Source organism: Protopterus annectens, chromosome 16.part0 (assembly GCF_019279795.1).
Source record: "Protopterus annectens isolate FY-2018-M chromosome 16.part0, PAN1.0, whole genome shotgun sequence".
In the NCBI taxonomy this organism is placed as follows: domain Eukaryota; kingdom Metazoa; phylum Chordata; order Ceratodontiformes; family Protopteridae; genus Protopterus; species Protopterus annectens.
This window is the reverse complement of record NC_056750.1, coordinates 440,974,331-440,997,173: the sequence shown is the minus strand read 5'-3', so window position 1 is coordinate 440,997,173 and position 22,843 is coordinate 440,974,331. Positions and strand designations below refer to the sequence as shown.

General features: G+C 42.0%; 1 protein-coding gene across 4 annotated transcripts in view; it reads right to left on the bottom strand.

The window, feature by feature from the left end:
• Nucleotides 1-22,843, bottom strand: part of DENND1A (DENN domain containing 1A) — a 4,751,104-nt gene that overhangs the window by 3,074,992 nt on the left and 1,653,269 nt on the right. For all 4 annotated transcript variants that reach the window (XM_044058260.1, XM_044058262.1, XM_044058261.1 and 1 more), the window contains exon 5: nucleotides 21,299-21,418. In XM_044058260.1, coding sequence (XP_043914195.1) covers nucleotides 21,299-21,418 — 120 coding nt within the window. The remainder of the gene's footprint in view (nucleotides 1-21,298; nucleotides 21,419-22,843) is intronic.

Here is a 22,843-nt window from a genome sequence, read left to right as displayed (position 1 = left end):
CCCCAAGAATAGATGGCATTCCTGTAGAAGTTTGGAAGCAGGGAGGGAAAAACTAAATAAGATCTGGAAGTTTTTAACAGTATTTTAAGAGGAAGAAGAGTGCCACCATCCTAGAAGAAAACAGTGATAGCTGTAATACCTAAAGAGGGTAAAGATCCATCAGATCCAGCTTCGTTAATGCCCATTTCAATACTAAACCATGATTATAAAGTGTTTCTGTGTACAGTGGCTAAAAGAATTGCAAAAGTGATGCCAAAATTGATAGATGGGGATTAATGTGGTTTTGTGGAGGGGAGGCAAACATTCAACAACATTAATAGAACACTGATGATCCAGAGGGAAGCAAAATGTAAAAAAATATCACTGTTGTTGGGTGGGTCCTAATGCACAGAAAGCATTTGACAAGAGTACGCTGGGACTTTATGAGCACGGCAATGGAAGCATTTGCATTCCCTGATAAAATAAGGTTGATTAAGAGGATATATGAGGGATTAGAAATTACGTGGGTGGGTTTTTCTCTGCTAATTTCTGCTTGAACAGAGGAACCAGGCAGGGGTGTCCTCTTTCCCCTTTATTTGCATTATATTTAGAACCAATGGCAAAGAAAATAAGGTACTCAGAAATTCAAGGATATAATTGGTATGATAATCAGGAAAAGTAGGCTCTAATTGCAGATGATATTATTTTAGATCTGATAAAACCAGAAAAAGACATTACAGTGTTTTGGAACATTTTGAGACAGTTTCAAATCTTTTCGGAATACAAAATTAATGAAGCTAAAACAAAGGCAACAGCGGCAAATTATGTACCCATACACGAATTAGCTCAGCAATATCCATATTTATGGGGACATGATAAAGTATTTAGGAGTATGGATTAAAAATGATGCTAGTGTGGCAGCTAAAGATATGCGGGAAGAGACTAAACAAAAGATAATACAAAAACTGAGAAATTGGAAGGTCTGTTCTACAAACTGTTAAAATGTTTTTAGTCCCTTTAACCTTATACACAGGTCAAGCATATTTTATCAAAAAGGTGGAAACACGAGGCAGAATCACACTCTTGCATATTTATTTAGCACTTTTGTCCTCACAGAGCAGGACTTCACCAGAATAAAGTGCAAAATAAACGATTACAGCTTAAATAGAGACAAATTAAAACCCCTCCCACTAATAAACCAATTACATCATATATTAAGCAATTAGACAGCCCATCATCTTGAACCATATAAAATATTATATATAATGTAGAATGTAATTAAATACATAGTATTTGAACATCAGTTGACTAAAAAATAAGTACCAAAAGATTAAGACAAGAACGGACAAATCCAAGGCTAATTCACCAAGCCAGAGGAAAATAAAAATACAATACAAGTAAAAAAATAACATTAATTTAACATGCTCATCCTAGCATTTCAAAGAGCACTGGCAGCTTTTAACCTTAAAACAGAACTGATAGATATACTTTCATTTAGGCCTGGGTACACTATAGCATTACTACGTAATTGCCACTGTAATTCTTTGTACTCTAAATAGTCGTTAACCGGCCCATCCTCTGGCTAGGGTTAAAATGATTGATAATAATAAAATTAAAAGAATGTCCACCATACTAACAATGTAATCCTTTTCTATTGAAGATAATGGCATTATCCCAGCTCAAAGATCAAGGGCGATACCTACCAGCAAACTGGATCTGCCGGACTTGTATAGCTGGCTAAATGACGGTGAGAGAGTGGGTGGTCTTTCTTTTAATGGCAATGCTTCGTTACAGGAATGGCTTGATGGCGGTTTTGATTTTTTTCTTGGGTCTAATCAATCAAACGAGTATTATGGGACTGCTGACAGACAACTTAAGCTGTTGGAAGATTGAGTTTTCAAGTTACAACATGGAAACAGCTATTTCAAGGAATGTTTGAGCACTCAACAGATTCCCAAGGGCTTAATGACAAGGAAATTTCCTATGGGAGGTTCTGAACTTCACAGTGAGTTGGTTAACATGTTCAACAAACACAGATGTGAACTGTTAGAGTTGTTAATTAAGGACAATGAATGAAAGATGACTGTGTTGACTAATATTTTTCAACTGGATAGGAGTTTACATTCTGACGATGTTTGAGCAAAAAAGTACAGTACTATGCTGTTTTCACTAAAGCAGATAATTTATTCGTAGAATTGAAGGCTAATAAAGTTAGGAAATTTATGAGGGACCAGAAAGACTACGAGAATGGGATGGCTTATCCTCTGCCCCCCCTCTGGTTAAGGGTCCTTCTAATTCAGTGAGGGTAATTTGAGTAATTTTAACAATCAAAATAACAACAACAATAGTCACAGCTCCACTGATTCAGATGCAGAAGAGCCTATCCCTTTACAATATCCCCCCATGAGGAGGTCAGAGAGACTCGTGAATCAGAGGAGGGGTTATTCAGTGGATTATATGAACAGTGGACGGGGTCACCCCAGAGAGTAAGGGAGACAAGGAGAGAAAGGGGACATCCCTGCTGGAATTGATTGAGAACTGTGCTTTTGATGTTATTTATAGTACAAAAGGTGATTTTAAAATTTACAATTATAGCAATGTTCTTTTACAACCATTGCATGCTGATTCATTTGCAAAGGGGCTGTCTTTTGTACCTGGCAGAAGAGCGAGCATTGAGGAAGTTTTAATCAATCTTAAAATGTTTACTAGAAAGTTGAATGTTGGCTTTTATTTTAAAGGCCATGATGCTAACAACAACCTGGGCCTAGGGTGTGTGCAGCTCAGTTGGTTTAATCCACTCCATCAGTTTATAGTGTCCGTATTTGAAAGACTCTGTGAATCAGAATTACATGATTTACTAAGGCAGGGGGTTGAGAGATATAATTCTTCGGTAAACTAGAGCCCGGATGAAGTAGTAACACTTAAGAAGGTTTGTGACTATTCAAACATTAGGGCCATGAAACCTGATAAGGGGGGGTGCTGGTTATTATGGGCTCAGGCCTAGACTTTTTCTCTTTTATCACATATCTTTCAGAAATAGGTAAGGCTCTCTTCACTGAGTGACAGCCTGAATGATCTTTCTAGCAATAAATTTCCTCAGCCCTTCTCCCAAAAAGATCTGTCAAGTAAATCTATTTTGGAGGGACGTTCCTATTTTCAAGTCTGATTTATCCCTGCACAGAATGTCCCCTATTTTTGGAAATATGTCCCTATTTACAGGCTTAATTTACCCCTTCACACAATTTACTGAATCTCTCATCCCATGATTTTTGAAGCTGACTAGCACACAGGAAACCATACGACATAACCAACATACTAGTGGCAATGATTATTTAAAGAAAGACGATACACCTCAAGATTTCTTATGCAAAAATAAATGACCTTGTGTGATAGAAGTTTGCAATACAGTTCATTAAAGTATACAAATTTTACAATGTCTCATTTTTATCACTCTGGGTTTTTTTATATTTTTGAACTTGTTTCTGAGTAGTCTATCACATTCCTATAAGAACTGGGAGGAGTTAATTGCTATTTGGTATAAACTTTTATGCTAATTAGACTATGTTCATACTCTTCAGGGTTCTTTGCGTCTATTTTTCATGTCTGCAGGTTGAAAGGTATGCTCCCAAAAACATTTTAGCTAGGCAACATGTAGCAAGATCAGTACCAGCTGTATACTAATGACAGCTGGGAGTATCACTTCTGAACATCACAGCTGTACATGGCTGTGGTATCTGCAGACAGCATTATATTAGCTGAGACATTTCATTCATTTTCATCTCCAGCAATTTCCTGTGATGACTGCTAGGTGGAAGTCCTGACAATGTAAGCAATGGGAAAGAAACGGGTACTACAATGTGAACCTTTCAACATAACCGCTAGGTGGGGCACAAAGGAGCAGAATACAGAAATAAAAAAAACTCTTACTGAATGGCCCCACAGCTGAAGTCCGTCAAACTAACACCATGCAGACATGTGAGGCAAGAATTCCTTCTGTGTCAAACTGATGAGCTATGATTCAACAAGAACACTTGCATGGCCTACAATTCAGAGATTTTAACTGTATGGTCAAGAAACACACAGACACACACACATTATACCAGAAAATCCAAATATTTTTCTGCTTCTGGACCATAAAGTAATTTTAGCCAGTCAAAAAGTTGTGAAATCCATGAAGCACTAAACTGACTGGTATCCAACCTGCAGCCTCAAAAGAATGCAGGGCAAAGTAAAACATTATCAGGAATAAAGATAACTGCTCAGAATGCCAAATTTTGGCTGCAGCTAACTTAGCAAAACTTAGGAAAAATAAAGTCCTCTTTCTAGTGGAAAGAACAGTCCGGTTAATTGTTTAGCCTTATCTTTATTCAATGATGGGTGAGTGTTCTTGTCTGACTCCAGGCAGACAATTGAGTAGCTTTATTATTCTGGGGATGATACCAGGTCTGCCTGGGTAGAGATGGTTTGGTTAGTGGAAAAATGAAGACAACATTTGTAAAAGCCAACAGAAAGGCGCTGTACCTGGTGTTTTCATGTTAGCCTGAAGTAACTAAATCTTGTATTATTTTACATTTTAACAGTGCTGGGTACACAAAATGTGCAGAGCTGTATATAATAAATTTGCATTATACACATAAAACTGCAATGTAATCTTGAGATGGACCTACGGAAGCCTAAGGATGAAAGTATCACCAAATTTATCCTTTCTAATTGAATTCTATTCTTCTTTTTTTCCTGATTTATTAAAAAAATGTTTTTATTAAAAACAATTCCTGCATTAAGGTAGTGATTTATCACTTCTGTTGTGTATGGTTTCTGAGATATACCCAACACTGTTAAAATGTGAAATGATATAAGACTCAATTAACTTCAAGGTAACGTGGAGACACCATTTACAGTTCCTTGCCACTGGCTATATAAATGGTGGCTTAATTTTTCAACCAACCAAGCCATCTCTACCCAGACAGACCTGATACCTCCCCCCTGGAATGATACTATTAAAGCTGTTCAATTGTCAGCTTGGAATCAGACAAGAATACCCATACATTTTTAGATAAAGATCTGCTTAAACCCTTAACTGGACTGTGTTTGTTCCCCTCTGGAAATAGGACTTTATTTTTGCCAAGTTAGCTGTAGCCAGAATCCAACATTCTGAACAGTTATCCTTATTCCTAATTTTAGCCAGTCAGACACAATGACTAGGGACGTAAATAATTTCCACATAGGAGGTATGGGGAGAGAGGTCTGTCTCCTTTCAGTAAACTATGTTTTGGTAGTATTTGTGTGATTCAAAAAACTCCCTATCCCATATCCTGAGTTTACTGTATTTTTTTAGCCCAGCTTCATATATTAGTTATGCAATATGAAAGGCTTTTGAACTAAGAATATATCAATACAGTCAATGTGTATTTCTATTTATTTATTTATTTTTTTTACTTTTTTCTTAATTTAATCATTCAGGCTTACCACACAGGTAATACTGACAAACACAGCTTCCTTTTGATCCTGCTGTCCAGCATGGCTGTAATTCGAAGCCTCTGATCCAGATTTGCCTAACCCACTTTCCTATATTAAGTATGAATATGCACGTTCCTAACTTTTCTGTAGTCACAGCTTGGTGGGTATGAGCATCTTGAGGTAGTGTAACAGTCGTCTCAGGTTTACTGACAGCTGGTTAATCCTAAAAGACTCAGACACAGTATAAGAGAGGTGTGGATAAGCTCTCACAAACCACAGACACACAACACCCACATAACATAGCACACACACATGTTGAGGTACTTAAAAGCAATCTTCCTAAACAACAAAGATCACCTAGACCACCCCTGTTAAAGCTATCCCTCAGCAAGCCCAAAAGCACTCAGAAAAAAACAACACAATACCACACGTACTGTAAATCTCAGTGGAGCCCCCCTGGCAAGAAAACACACTTCCTAGGACTCTCATAATGGGGGGGGGGGCTACATTGTAAGATATATCAATGCCCCTCTAACTAGGTTAACAAGGAAAAAATAACTGTTGGTTGCTTACCTGGAGCCAGGATCCACCAAATCATGCATGCACTCAAGTTATTACACCACAAGTACCAGTATGATTCTATCTCAGCCCACATACGTGTAAATGACTTGAGATGTACCTCTCTGGACTATATGAAAAGAGACATTATGGAGCTTTCAGACTGTGTTTATCAGGCTGGTATGAGCCTGGCACTGGGCTGCATATTACCATCACTGAAGAGGATGCCACACTATGAGCAAAAAATGACTGAGTTCAACAACTGGCTGTCTTTCTGGTGTAATTCTAAGGGGATAATATTTGTCAGCTTAGGAGGACATGGTCAACTGACCACACTGCTTAGACAAAGATGGTCTGCACCTTTCCACTCTAGGCTTTCAAATACTGGCTATGGCTTTTCCGCCTACATAATGCCTTCTTTAGGCAATGCCAAATGGACAAATCTACCAACATAACAAACTCAACTCAACAGAACCTCAAAGTGTTACTGCTCAATGTCAGGAACCTAAAAAAAACTACACTCCATCCAACCCCTCCTCACAGTGGAGAATACAGATATCTAATGTAGTTACTGAGATATGGTTTAAAGCAACAGACAGTACCCTGGCAGTGCAAGGCTTCTGTGTCTTCCGCACTTTTAGATCAGTAGCTGCACAAACAAGGGCTAAAGGTGGATGTGTCTCAATACACATCAATAACAAGCATACCTCTGGGGTGGTCAAACAGGATGACATGACGGAGTTCCTCCACATGCAGATCACCATAGACAAAATCCCATACCATATCCTAACCAGCTATGGGTCATCCTCCATGTTCCAAAAAGCTCACAATACATACCTGAAACTACTGGAGACACTTACCATTCAACCTAACACCCTACTTATGGGAGAATTTAATTACCCCTCTATAGATTTGGAATCCTACACAGCCTCAAATGTACAGGAGCTGAGATTATTGGACTTTGTAAATACACCCTTGACCAAACAGTGAATACGGCTACTATAGGCTCCAACATGGACCTTGTGCTCATAAATATGGGAGAATGCTGCATCCACCCAATGTCTCATCCACTCTGGTAAAGTCTGACCATAAAGCTTTCTTCAAAATCAAAATCACCTCCTTAATCCCATTGAAAACAGCAACACTTAGGAACTATTCCAAGGCAAATTACCTGTTATAAAGTGATGGTTTGTCCAAATTCAATGCCCCTCCAAACCCCGAGAACACACTAGCATGTGCTGAATTGCTCTCAGAAACACTGTACAACCATGTCAATGACTGCGTAGAGGCTGCTGTACCTACCAGATGTAAGCCCAGAACTACCACCCTGGAGGCATCCCAAATTAAGCAGGATATACAACAAAAGAAAAAAAAATATGGCAAAAATCAGGAAGGATAAATCCCATAAAGATAAAAACTCTCTTAGCAAAGTAAATAGACAACTACGAGAGCTAATTATGTCCTGTCAAGCAAACTTCGAGGCTTAGATATCCCAGGTGAAAAATAACCATAAGGCCTTCTACAACTATGTCAGAAACCTCAAGGGCAGCACAGAGCAATAAGCTGAACTGATGGCTTATGGTGCCACATTCACTGAGCCCGGTGATGCAGCAAACCTATTGGCGGACAAATTCAGTTCCAGCTTTATCACCCTATTATCCCTACCCAACCCCCCAATAATACCCTCAAACTTAAACCCTCCAGCTATAACTAGGGAGCATGTACTGGTTGTACTCAAAGCCAGGAAAACAGCCTCAATGGACCCTGATAACATCCCAGGATGCCTTCTGAAAAATCTAAATTACAACTTATCAGGACCCCTGAAGTCATTATTTAACTAAAGTCTTAAAACAGGCTTTGTGCCATGTGAATGGAGGACTGTAATGGTCATTCCCCTCCATAAGGGGGAACCTTCAAAAGATCCTGGAAACTGAAGACCCATTAGTCTGACTTGGCTTACAGGCAAAGCCATGGAAATAATTCTGGAAATTATCAACAATAACATAGGAGGCCTTTAGACACTGGATCTATCTTAGTTTGGCTTTGTCAAAGGAAGGTCATGCTTACTGAATCTGGTGGACTTCTTTAAAAAAACTCACTAAGACAATGGATGAGGGGAAATTGTGTATATTGCCTACCTAGATCTGGCTAAGGCATTTGGTACAATTCCCCACTTGGGCATTGTCAACAAACTTACAGAACTAGGTATACACTATTTTATAACATGCTGGATAGTTAGCTGGCTCACTGACAGGCCTCAGGAGGTTAGAATTATTGAGGCCAAGAGGCCGGCAACCAGTGGAATCACCCAGGGCTCTGTGCTTGGCCCACTCCTCATCAGCATCTATTTCTTGAATGTCAAAGCCATTGCAAAGGCCACTGGCTAACAAAGTTCACAGATGATTGCAAACTGGGAGCGGTCATTGAAACCCCCCTCCAGGAGGGGAATAAACCTTCCTCACACTATCGATATGCATGGGGAAAGTCCCTGCACCCACCACTTAATCAGAACCACTATGAAAACTGACATAACTTGGGGAAAAATGCAATTCTCCAATATGTGGAAATTTTGCCAAATGCTATTTCAGACAGACTTCATCAGGGGAAAGGTCATTTAGCAAATACAACTTTGTGATTTCATCCAGCTTTAGATACTTCTACACTTCTAAATTTTATCACATCAATGCAACACCATATTTCCACATGGGGAGGATTACAATCAGCAAAACACTACAAATTACCTTAGACAGGTCTACTCTGTTAGGGAATCTGCACTATCTGCCCTATCTGCTGCTGACCTACTGACTCATCCCACCACAGCAACTGCTGCCCAATCTCCAAAACTAAGGAATTGCACCTTTGTACACCCTGTGCTTCAGTCCAGCAAAGAAAAGAAACAAACCAACCTGGCATACTGATTCACAGTTGGGAATCTGCCCTATCTGCTGCTGACCTACTGACTCATCCCACCACAGCAACTGCTGCCCAATCTCCAAAACTAAGGAATTGCACCTTTGTACACCCTGTGCTTCAGTCCAGCAAGGAAAAGAAACGAACCAACCTGGCATACTGATTCACAGTTGGGAATCTGCCCTATCTGCTGCTGACCTACTGACTCATCCCACCACAGCAACTGCTGCCCAATCTCAAAACTAAGGAATTGCACCTTTGTACAGCCTGTGCTTGAGTCCAGCAAGGAACAGGAACGAACCAACCTGGCATACTGATTCACAGTTGGGAATCTGCCCTATCTGCTGCTGACCTACTGACTCATCCCACCACAGCAACTGCTGCCCAATCTCCAAAACTAAGGAATTGCACCTTTGTACACCCTGTGCTTCAGTCCAGCAAGGAAAAGAAAGTATGTTATTTTAACCTGCAGGCAATACAACTACTATTTCTTGTATTTACACCTCAGGTTCATTGTACACTCCCCAGCTAAGGCTACCAGCAGCAAAGACCTTTTTTTTCTACTCTCAATTTTCCCCTTTTATTACACCTATCCTCCTGTACGTCTTTACACTTTTTTTCCCTCCTTGAATCCCCTGACCTGCTACTTCCCAAACAAAACCTTTAGCTTGTTGTACTGCATCTTGCCACCAGGTGACATTTTTTCTCCTAGAAGCTATCCCTCTAACTACCTTCCCACTCCTCATGTTCACAGACTGACTCAACCTCTTGTACTGCATCTCCACTTTACCCTTAGACCTCTACTGAACTTTATCACCTATCTACCCTGCTTATTTCACTTTTTTCTAAGCCCTCTCCTTCCACCTACTCTCATCCAAACTACCCTTACCTTTCATATCTCCACTGTTTTCCTTGGATCCACTCTCCCTCAGAGGGTTAACCCGCTCCGTTCGCCCTGCGGGCTCACTTCGCTCCCCTACCCTACCCCCAAATCCCACCCACCCCCAGTGTATCCACCCTTATACTTGCCTTGCCACACCCCCTAGTATCTTACCACCTATCACAATACTGACTCATTTCACACTTCCAAACCTATCTAGCACCATCCACACCTCCCCCCTCAACACTCCCTCCAAACACCACACCCATTTTACTACTTCCAGCACTATGAAACCTAATACTTTAATTTACCTTAACATACTGTGTTCATTCACATTCCTAAATTTCCTGGTTATATCTTACACTCTTACCTACTATGAAAACCTAAGTCTGACAGGCTCCCTTACATCATCAAAGCAAACTAACCCTACTCTCCTCCCAACCTCAATACCATATCCTACCCTGTCATCATCATCCCCATACCTTCCTCCCCAGTTACACCGAATAAACCACAACAAATACTACAAAACCAGAAGGCTCTACCTCACCTACTCGAAATACGCAGAAAGATTTCCCTCCCCTCTCCTGCTCTTACTGGTTCATGGGAACATACATCCCAACCCTGGCCCTAACAACTCCTTTCCACTTACCCCCACTGACCACAATACTAAAGCCATGAAATCCCCTTTTTCGCCCAACTCTCTTACAGTTGCTCACCTAAATATTCGTAGTATAACAAATAAAATTACCCAGCTCCATGCCCTAATTGACTTCTACTCATTTGACATCCTCTGCCTAACAGAAACCTGGCTTAAACCAGCAATCAAAGACAATGAAATTACCCCACCTGGTTACAGTATCTTAAGACTCGATCGACCAAACAAAAAAGGTGGGGAGTTGCCATACTTTATAAATCTGAATTACAAATTAGCCTGATAGACTACCGACCTCCCTCTCCTACAAATGCTGAACTCCTTTGCTCCAAACTTCAGATTAATAAGAACAAAGCAATGTATATTATGTGTTGCTACATCCCTCCGGAAAAATATAAATACACTTGAAAATATCCTTAGCTGGCTCTCTTCTACCATCCCACAAGAAATTATCTTCTTAGGTGATCTCAATATTGACTGGAACTCCTGCTGTTCCACTAAACCCACCTCTCTCATAAACCTCTACATGTTCCAACAAATCATAAACTTCCCTACAAGAATACATAAACCTACCAAGAAGCAGAGTATTCTTAATTGGATACTTGTTAATAACAATCCCCATGCATATAAAACAGGTATACTCCCTGACAATATTAGTGACCACCTCCCTACATACATTTCCAAACAAAAATATAGTAGTCCTATGCAGTCAATATATCGAACTATATGCAGTAAGAAAAACTTTAGCCTTCCCAACTTCCTCCTAGAACTTAAAGCTTGCAACTGGGCACCTCTCAAAGACCTTCCTCTTGAAGAGGCAGTCACTTATTTCAATAATAAATTCCTCCAAATTCTGGACAGCCACGCCCCATCTCGCCAAATTAAAATAAGGTCCAAAGCAGCTCCATGGCTTTCCAAAGAAACCAAGCAAAAAATGATACTAAGAAACAAACTTTGGGCAAAATGGAGAACCACAAAAAACCCCACTGACCACCAACATTTCAAACACCTTAGAAATACCACAAAGAAACTTATACTCCTTGACAAAAAAAACTTCAACTTTAAATTTCAACAAAACCCTCAAATATTTTGGTCTGGAATCAAGAAACTCCTATACCCTGGAAACTCCAAAACACCCACCCCTGCCAACCTAACTCAGACCCCTCCTAATAAAATTGCTGACATCATAAATAACTTCTTCTCAGAAACAGTCACCTCTCTTGCCAACACCTTAACTCCACCAACAACCCTTGAACTCAACCCTCCTAATAATAAAATACCCACTTTAAAGTTGAACACAGTATCCACAGCCTTCATTCACAACCAACTCCAAAAACTTAAACCTTGTACCCCCTCAGCAGACAAACTGCCAGCAGAGTATCTGCAGCTAGCTGCAAAGGTACTAGCATTCCCAGTCTCCATCTTAATAAACAGAACCATAACCGAATCCACTATTCCATCTCTCTGGAAAATCTCCCATATCATCCCCTTACATAAAGGGGGAAATACAACTGAACTTTCAAACTACCGTCCTATAGCCCTACTCTCTCCTCTAGCTAAAATCATGGAACGATGTGTCCACCAACAACTTCTAGAACACCTTCTCCATAATAACCTACTTGCTGACTCACAGCACGGCTTTAGACCATTCCATAGTACCACCACTGCCCTTCTCACCTTCACAGACACCATCAACAAAAATCGCAACAATAATCTATATTCATCTGCATTATTTCTTGACCTCTCAAAAGCATTCGATATGGTAAATCACCATCTCCTGATTGATATGCTTAAATCCCTTTTTCTTGACACAATGGCTATTCTGTGGTTCAACTCCTACCTGTCAAATAGACAACAAGCAGTACTCTGGGATGGTCATTTATCCTCCCAGCTCCCAGTCTCCATTGGAGTCCCACAAGGCTCTATTCTAGGTCCCCTCCTCTTCTCCATCTTTATTAATAATCTGAATACCTCCTTCCCATCCTCCACTTGCATTCAGTATGCAGATGACTCTACACTCATCTGCACTGCAATGTCTCCTGCTGAACTACATTCATGTACCCAAAATGTTTTACTGCAGCAGAAAATTGGTTCAAACACATCTGTCTCCTCCTTAATCCTAAAAAGACTAAGTTACTATTGATTACTCCAACTTATAAGTCCATCCCAATTTCCTTTACTATTGTCTCTAACAATGGCACAATTATATCACCCGACAGCACTACAAAACCGCTTGGTGTGACAATAGATAATCAACTAAACTTTGATGCTCACATCAATTTAACTATAAAAACAGTTAACAAAAAATAGGTGCACTCTATAGACTTAAACAATTTCTCACACCAGAGACTAGGATATCTTTAGCTCAAACACATCTCATCTCAACACTACTGTATGCCTCCCCAACCTTTATTAACCTATCAAAAACAAACCTATCAAAACTAGCCTCATCCTACCACAACATTGTCAGGTTTGCTACAGGTGCCCCATATCGGACTCATCATTGCTTAAATCTCAGACAGCTAGGTTGGCTTGAACTGCAAAATCTCATTCTACTCCAACAACTGACTATTACCCACAGGATACTCCACTTCCCTTCTAATACACCTATTCTTAGTACTCTTATTTCCCCCTATAAAAATCTCTCTAACCTATGCTCAGCTAATAAACTTCTAGTAGCCACATGTAAATCTCAGAACAAAGCAGGTGACTCCCTTTTCTCAAATGCTGTGGGTACACACTGAAACAAGCTCACTAGTGAACTTACTACCTTGACCTCAACACCCCTCTTCAAGAAACATTTAAAGACCCACCTCAAATCACATTGGCTCTGCCCTTGCTCTTCCCCTGACTGACTCTCGTTCTCTACTTACACATCTTTCCACCTCTTTTCCAAACACCTCTATCTGCACTGTACAAACCCATCATATAGATAAGTAGTACTTCTCCTTCTCTCACTCTGCCTTGTCTCCATCTAGCTGATACCACTCCTCCCACCACTTCAATTTCTTTTTTCCCTTGACTCTATTCAGCTTGTGACTTCCTCTTTCTTATGATTTTACCTCCGATTACAACTACTTACTTTGCTTATGTTTTACCCCCTATCACCTCTAAGATGCTAAAAAAAAAAAAAAAAAAAAAAATTTTATTCTGTATTATAATACTGCTCGTATTGCTGTGTGTTTTTATTACACTAATTGCTTTTCTGTTGTTCTGTATTCTAATTAGTTACTAACTCCTGCTTAGTAGTTTTAGTTAAACTCTTGTACATATTTTTTTTCTTAAGTTTGTTACCATAGACTGTTACAGTGGAGCTTTTCTCCTTGGGCCTCTACTGAAAATGGACATGTATCCAGTTAGACTAGCCCGGTCAACAAATGTAAAATAAATAAATAAATAAATAAATCTCTCATACAATACAACTCTTGAAATAGTATCCCCCTAAGCTACTACAGGAGAAAATAACAAAATATAATACCTGATGTGAAAATATTTAAACAAAACTACCAACAGAAAACATAAAACACAACTAATGAAAAGAAAACTCCAGTGTTGAAAACAAATATAAAACACATACATACACACATGAGAAATGCTTTGCATGCCCTTCCAAGCCCTAGAGTTTAAATAGTCTCACACCAAAGTCACACCGCCACAGAGAAAGGGGATGAAATGAAAATAAGAAGTTATGTACCTACCATAACGTTCCATGTTAGTTGTCTTCTCTCGCCTTCTTTCTTGCTTGATGGGTTCGGAGCCGATCCTCGGCTCCGACTCGGCACTTGCTTTAGCTTGAGAACTCCTTTTACCAGCTCGAGGCAGCCCCATATCCCATGATGCAAGGCAGTAAGTACCCAGATCTCGTTTGTTGACAAAGGGCAATAACACCAAGCATAAAATACTTCCCAAAGGAAGAAGAAACTTACAGATGGAAAAAGGACCAGGTCTGAATGGTCTTTAGCATAATAGTTTCTTATACAAGGTCTGTCCAGGCCAGGGGGAAGGAGGGAGGGTCGCAAGAAAGAAGCGAGAAGACAACTAACATGGAACGTTATGGTAGGTACATAACTTCTTAATGTTAAGTTGTCAATCTCGCCTTCATTCTTGCTTGATTGGACCGCGTCCCTAGCACCTCTATCCTGGGTGGCTCAATGGAACAAACTCTTGAGGACTGTAGAGCCAAAACTGGCTCTGTCCCTGGAGGCCAAGTCCAATTTGTAATGGGAAACAAAAGTGTGAGGAGTGGCCCAAGTGGCCGCTGCACAAATAGTGTCCAAAGGCAGTCTAGCTTGAAAGGCTGTAGAAGTAGCTAAACTCCTAGTTGAATGTGATTTAGGTTTTGAGCACAGCTGTTTTCCCCTGATCGTATAAATTTCAGTGATGACCGAAGAAAGCCATCTGGACAAAGTCACTTTAGAAACAGGAAGGCCTTTTTATTATCTGCATAGGAAACAAAAAGTTGATCAGATTTTCTAAATTTTTTGTTCTGTCCAAATAATATCTAAGCTGACGGTGGACGTCAAGATAATGTAGCTTTTGTTCAGCTCTATCTGAATAGTTAGGAAAAATACAGGAGATCAATGGATTGATTCAGATTGTTTTTGAAGCGACCTTAGGTAAAAGGATGGATTAGTTCTCAAAGATACTCTGTCTTTGTGAAAAATCAAATAGGGGGGTCGAACCGAAAGAGCATGAAGTTCAGACACCCTCCTGGCAGATGTAATAGCCACTAGGAATAACGTTTTCCAAGAAAGATATTTTAGGGAACAAGAAACAGCTGGCTCGAAGGGGAAGAATCAAGGATGTCAGCACTAAATTTAGATCCCACTGAGGAGGAGGATTCCTGATTGGAGGCTTTAGTAGGAAAATTCCTTTCAAGAAGGCCCTGCAGAGCCTATGGGACATAATATTATGATCTGCTATCCCGACATGAAAATTAGAAATAGCAGCCAGCTGAACTCTGACTGTGGAAGAAGAGGAGCCTGCATGAAAAATCTCTGCTAAGAAGTCCAGAACTGCCTGAACAGGGGCAGTAAAAGGATCAATATTTTGGGCCTTAGCCCAATAAGAGAAACGTTTCCATTTGCTTGTGTAAATCCTCCTGGTAGAGGATTTTAGTGAAGCTACTATGATATCTCTAACTGGGTTAGAGATCAAAGGAAGCCTGGCTAAGGAAGGAAGTGGAGCAACCATGCTGTGAGGTTGAGAGAAGGGATTGACCGGTGCAGCTGACCAGATTGGTGAATCAGTAGATCTGGCACTGGGTCCAGATGCCACGGCTGCACCAAAAGGTGATGATGGAGGAACGGGAACCAAACTTGTCGAGGCCAGTAAGGGGCAATGAGAATCAATTTGGCTCTCAAAGCGGTAGCTTTCTGGATCACCTGAGGGATCAGAGGAAAGAAGGGAAGGCATAAAGAAGTCCCTGGGGCCAATCCTGGGTCAGAGCGTCTCTGGGGGATGGCCTGATAGAGGAAGAGGCTGAAGAAGTCTGGACATTTGCTGTTTTGGGGAGTAGCAAAAGATCGCAACATGGACGACCCCATTCCAGAAAAATCTCTTCCGCTATGGATTGCTTGAGAGACCACTCGTGAGGCATGAGAATAGCTCTGCTCAATCTGTCCGCTATAATGTTGGTTTTCCCAGGGATATGCGTTGCTACCAGAAACCGATGAGAGGAGATCGCCCATTGCCATAGTCTGAGCGCTTCTCGACACAAGGGGTAGGACTTGGTTCCGCCCTGTTTGTTGATATACCAAACTACAGACATGTTGTCTGTGTGGACTGCAATTGTCCCAACGGGAAGAAAGTCGTTGAGGGCTTGCAACGTTAAAAGCACTGCTCTCATCTCCAGGACATTTATGTGCAGATGGTACTCGAGCGGTTGCCACGTCCCATGAACCATCCTGCCCTGATAATGACCCCCACCCGATCAGGGAGGCATCCGTGGTGACAGTGGCTATCGGGGACGGAGGTACAAAGCACCTGCCTTGGTGAACCTGAGGCGATGTGATCCACCAAGCAAGATGTTCTTTGCATGTTTGTGTCACCAGAATCTGGTGACGCATTGGGAGTTGCTGGTATGACCACTGTGTGAACAGCATCCACTGAAGGAGGCGCATGTAGAATCGAGCCAGGGGGAGAAGAGTAATGGCCGCAGCCATGAGACCTAATACCTTTAGAACCATTCTGGCCTGTACTTTCTTGCTGGCCAGAATGATCCTGACATGAGTCTGAATGTCTGAAACTCTTTGTTCTGTAAGGGTAGCTGACATCCGAACAGTGTTTAAGTTTGCGTCTATGAAGGTAATAGACTGGCAGGGCGATAAGGATGACTTTTCGAAGTTGACTGAGATGCCCAAATGAGAACAAAGGTCTATTGTGTAATCCCTGGCTTGTATAAGCTGATGCCTGGTGGTGGCTGACAGGAGCCAGTCGTCGAGATACGGAAACACCTGGAATCCTTGACGTCTCAGGTGAGCCGTGACCACTGCCATGCATTTGGTGAACACTCTGGGGGCTGTAGTGAGACCAAAGGGCAGGGCTCTGAACTGGAAATGACTGGACCCCAGCCAGCGGAGAAATCTCCTGGGCGTCTGTGAATTTTGATGTGATAGTGCATCCTGAAGATCTATTGAGCACATCCAGTTGTCCTTCTGTAAGAAGGGCAGAATTGACTGAAGAGTGACCATTCGGAATCTTGTCTTCCTGACAGACTTGTTGAGTCTGCTGAGATCCAATATTGGTCTCCAGTCTTTTTGGGGACCAAAAAGAACCTTGAGTAGATTCCGGGCTCTGAATGGTCTATTGTAACTGGCTGAATGGCTCTTTTTTGCAGTAGTTTTGCGATTTCTAACTCTGCAATGTCCCTTAGACCGGGTGGTACATCTGGAAGGGAACTTGAGGGAAGGGACTTTCCTCGAAAGGAATTATGTAACCCTTGGATATGATCGACTGTACCCATCTGTCTTGAGTGAGGGAATGCCAGGCTTCTGGGTACAGTGATAATCTTCCCGACTGCCTCCAAGGAGGGACAGCCGGGCAACACCTCAGGGATGCTGAAAGGGCTTATCAGAGAGAGGCTCCCTGTTTCCCTGGTTCTTGGACCCCTCTGCCTCTAGAGCGGCGTCTGTTGTTGTTACCCCTCTGCCTCTAGGGGTAAACTGACCACGTGAATCGGCGTGACTCCTTGGGATTTCGGAACCACATCTTCCCACCCTTCTGTCCTTTGGGATAAGGCCTAGAAGGGGTGGAAAAACGGACTCCAACAGCAGAAAGAGTCTTGCCGTCCTGCTCACACCTGGTCAAGGTCTCCTTCACCTGAGGGCCAAACAAAGCTGACCCATCAAAGGGAGAACTTGTGAAGGACGCCTTAAAGGGATCCGCAAAATCACATAGCCGCATCCAGGCTTGGCGTCTAAGAGCCACACCTGTGCCTGCGGCTCTACTAGCTCCATCCGCAGCATAAGATATTAGCCGCATGGAGGAGTTAGCAATGGAATTGAGGGTTCCTAGCTGCGAAGCAATCTTTTCTTGAGCCCCTGCAGCTGTAGGATCCTGAACTACTTCTCCCAGCTCCTTCAGGATATCTCTCTGGAGTCTGGTGAAGTGACAAAGATAATTCAGCGAGCATAGCAAAGGTCGCTGAGGAAAACATCCGCTTGCCGTACGTATCCATGGTCCTAGAGACCTTATTAGGAGGATGGGCGGGCACGGAAGGATCTGCAAGTTCCTTTTGGTGGCCGCAGCCACCACCATGGCATCAGCGGGACACCCTTGGTAAGGAATTGTTTGTCACTAGGGGCAGTGATAAATTTAGAAGGCCTCCTAGGGACTGGCTCTACAGAGTCAGGAGATGTCCACGCCTTCGTGCAATAACCTGCATAAGGGGTCGAAGGCGGAGACACCCAGGAGGTGGAGGGCCGAGATCCAAACGCCTCTAGGTATACTGACTCATCCTCAGAGGGATTGTTGGTGGGCCAGTTTCCCTCTGTTTTAGAAGTTCTAGGATGTCTGAAAAGGAGACATCCTCAGAGGGGATCTAGGGGATCCCTCTGACTCATCAAAGTCAGTATCCGGCGTGACAGACTCGGGAGTCTACATGCTTCCTCTTACAAGTCCTCTTCCTAGGAGGATCTCCCGAAACATCAGGAGAATCCTCGGAAGAGGGGAAATTCCCAATGGGGAAACCTGAGGCGGAGGATCTCTGGGTCCTGTAGCAAGAGAAGTGGCAGAGATGTCAACAGGTACAATAGAGGGAGGAGCTACGGGAAGAGACTGCTGACTGATACCAGTGGCCAGTACACTCTTCATCACCTCGAATGCTCCCCTCCCAGGCAGGTCCGAGAGAACCCGCTCCGAAGAGCTAGGAACTCCAGGGGCCACCGAAAGGGAAGTCTCCGAGGCAGATGTCGGAGCCGAGCTCACCAAGGCCGAGGCTCCAAGGGGAAGAGCAGGCTCGGACAAGGGTCCGATGCCACTCACCCCTCGGAGGAGACCATGGAAGCCCGACCACCGAATCCCTCTAAGGAAGAGGAGATAAGAGTAGGGGCTGAAGGAACAGAAGGGGGTATCCGTCCTCCAGCCGTAGCAGTAACCATGCCCAAAGACTCCAACTCCAAGCTCTGGGGTAGAGTTGAAGGAGGAACTGTAACGGGGTGTGGACCAACAGTCGTCTGCTGAGACGGACTGTGTAGCATTTGGGCCAGTACCTGTGACTTGAGTAATCTACTGACCACTCTCTCTAGGTCATGATCTGACAACCTGGATGACCTTGAAGATCGGCTCCGATGGCTCCGTTCCGATAGAAGAGGCGCCGGGCCGAAAGTATCGCCTCCAAGGAAGGAGCCCCCGACCTCTTCCTGGAATGGGCCATCGGAGCCGATACTACAGATCCTGTCGGCACCGACTTCTCAGAGCCGACAGAACGTCTCGATGTATCGGCTCCAGCGGAGCCGATACAGCTAAATAACGGTGTCGGAGCCGATCGGGCCGACACCGATGCCTGCCACATGGGTGTCGGAGCCGATCGGAGCCGACGCCGAAGTGGTCAAAACAGATTCGGCACCGATAGCCATCGGCGAAAGCTGTGGATCAGAATCGGCTCCAGCGAGCCGATCTCGACTCAATACGAGTCGGAGCCGAGGCCGCAGGCTTAGAAACAGTAGCCTGGGCCTTGGCAGTTTTTGTTGATTTTTGTGGAGCCGACTTAGCCGGAGAGCCCTCCGGCTTAAGAAGACCCTGAGAATCAACTTGTTCTCTCCTGCAGGACTCTCTGGCTGAAGGAGTGACAAATAGCACAGGAGTCCTGCAGGTGAAGAGGGCCCAAACAATACAGGCAAGTGTGACCGTCTGTCAGAGACATCTTCTGACAGCACGAGTCACACTTCTTAAAACCTGAAACCCTCTCCTTTGACATGGTGCCGAAACACACAAACACAGACACACCAGTCAAAATTAAATTAAACAAAATACCAAGAGGTATTTTATAAAAACACCAACACACACACCCTAACAGGGGGGGGGGTGGGATAGGGAAAATTGACTAACAAAAAATTAAAAGAGACAGGGATTTCTGTCAGAAAAAGGGTAGAAATAGATTTAAACTATCAAAAATTAGTTTTAAACTAAAGGGGCTTGAAATATCACAAATGTGAACTACTTACCAGGAGCTGGTAAAGAGAAGACCTCCCAAGCGGCTGCAAAGCGAGATCTGGGTACTTACTGCCTTGCATCATGGGATATGGGGCTGCCTCGAGCTGGTAAAAGGAGTTCTCGAGCTAAAGCAAGTGCCGAGTCGGAGCCGAGGATCGGCTCCGAACCCATCAAGCAAGAATGAAGGCGAGATTGACAACTTAACATCTAATTTTTAAATCAAAGTTAAAATGACTGCTTTATCCTTGTTCTTCAAACTGTCAAACCAGAGCTAGCGGCCACACATTAGAAAATCAGTCTATATAAAAACCTAAAACAAAACTTCACCACAATCACTGAATCAAAAATGCAAATTATATGTATGACCTTAACTTCAAGACATCACTTTGACAACAAATGGCATTCCAAAAAAAAAAAAAAACATATTTTTGATAGGAATTGAATTGGTAAAGTGGAACTCAATGCATTTCTCTAAAACTAATTAGGGGAATCCTTTCAATATGGAATTGCCTAAAAGTGGTCCTGCAGTAATATAGCATTTTATACCCCAATTTTACAATATTATGGCAATAAGAACACTACAGGCAAGTAGTATTGTATAAATTAACAAAATTAGGCCCAAACTACAGTAACTTTAATTCTGATAATATTTGCAACAGGCGAAAAATGCATACAAACAGGAATTTATCAGAAATTTCAAGCTAAGCAGATTGATGCAACATCCTACTTATGTTTACATAAAGGTCTGTTATTCTACTGAAATAATAAATCACTTATCACAGTCGTGCTGGAACTGTCAACTTCCAAATGAGCTGTTAGAGCACATAATCAAACAGCATTCACCTAAAGTAACCAATCTGCTCAAGGAAATACATGTGTGTGGATATAAGCTTTTTGATCATTAAAGAACATTGTATACCAAGATTCAGAAATAACTTATTAAGAGATTATATACATCAAAGCCACAAGCCTCTAACGCCTTAATATATGGTGCATCTGAAGGTACCAACAGCTGACCTAAATGAGCATTCATGTCTAAAAGATGTAAAATGTTTTTCTTTTCCAGAAATTACTTTCCCTCTACAAAAATGCAATGACGTTCTTCAAAAGAAGTCAAACATACACTTCTGACAGATGACTATATTAATTATGAAAAAAGAAAGGTCACTACTTTTTCCCACAGTTGACCATACCCTATACTGTCTTACCTTAATATACAGAAGCAGTTCTTCGCCCCTGAAGATAAACGGCAGAACCCAAATCTCTGTTTGCTGTCAATGTCAGTAAGTACAAATGTGAAGTTCTGGCCAACTTGGCTGACTGTAAGGCTAAAATTAGGAAAACAGAGAAAAGTACATTCGTTTAGCTGGTTACTTGATAAAGGTATCTAATCAAAACAAGTCAATGAACCTAAATTACCCTTACAGCCTACAACATTTCCTTTACAGCAATTGCTTTTTAGGATATGAACTTTGTAAATATTGCTCCCTGAAAACAAACTTGTAAGATTACGACACACACGTACATAGTGGACAATTCCACAAATGGATTAAAAAATATCTGTTTTAGGCAGAGAGCCAAAGCTAACTCTTTAGTGTAAAAAAAGACACTCAAAAATGCTAACAAGCAATGTCCTTGACAGCCCAGTTCAGTGACACAGTCTGCTACATTCAGAATCCAGACCTTCTTGAAGGAATAGGTTCACTGAAGCTGGTCATCCCTACCCAAAACTGGTCATGCCTACCCAAGTTCAAAGGCATTAGAATGACAAACTGAAAATCCTAGTCACTAATGAAACATTTAGCTTCCATTGTTTAATAATAAACACCTGACAGCTAGACATCACGCTGTGAACAATCACGCAAGAAAAATTTCATAGGACACAGAGAAAAGAAAAGGGTTTATCTCTAACTGTCCAGCAAAAGCATTCAGCTTCTTGAGTCTAATACTGCAGGAAGTAAAGTATTGTAAGACTGGCATTACATTTTGTAAGATATACAAAGGGTGTGGCTAAACGAGTACTATGTCTGATTTGCTGGTAAAACTCTTGTGAGGATGACCCTTTTTTTTTTTTCTTTTTTCAACCCAGTCACTGCTGACTAAAAGTTTCCAGCTTTGCAGCATCATTTCATTCTTATCAGCTCGTCAAGCTTAATGGTGACACCCCAAGCCTAACTATTCATTGTGAGGGTCTCCCTTTTGGAGGAAACTCATAGGCTTAGCAGTGGGGTGGATTACCAGTGCACCAGGAAATCAATGGGGGACTGGACCATCATATTACTGTCAAGCTGGGGGACAGTTTTGTAAAGCCACTTTCCTTTCATGCTCAGAATGCACCTCTGGAAGGTTGAGGCGCATAGACCAGCAAAGGGAAGTTTCCTATTCAGATATTTCACCTCAAGCCTAATCCCATCACATGTAAGCAACATGAGGTAACCCCAGTCTCAACTTTGAGCTCGAGGCTTTAAGTGCCCCTGAGTGTGCAACCCTCAATTCCTTAACCTCTCCAGTGAAAGGGAAAAAAGCATAATCTCTTAATTCTGCCTTCTCTCCATTTTGCTCCTCCAGAGTCTGAGCTTCTTGTCAAACTTGAGGTGTCTGTATCATAGTCAGAGCTCCAATCATGTACATTAAGACAGTTTTAGTAATCTAACCAGTGAACCGAAAATGTGTTGCCTTACTTTTTAAAATTATTTTGAGTTTATGTTACATTTACCAATACTTTAACAATACAGACAAGTAATGGCACTATA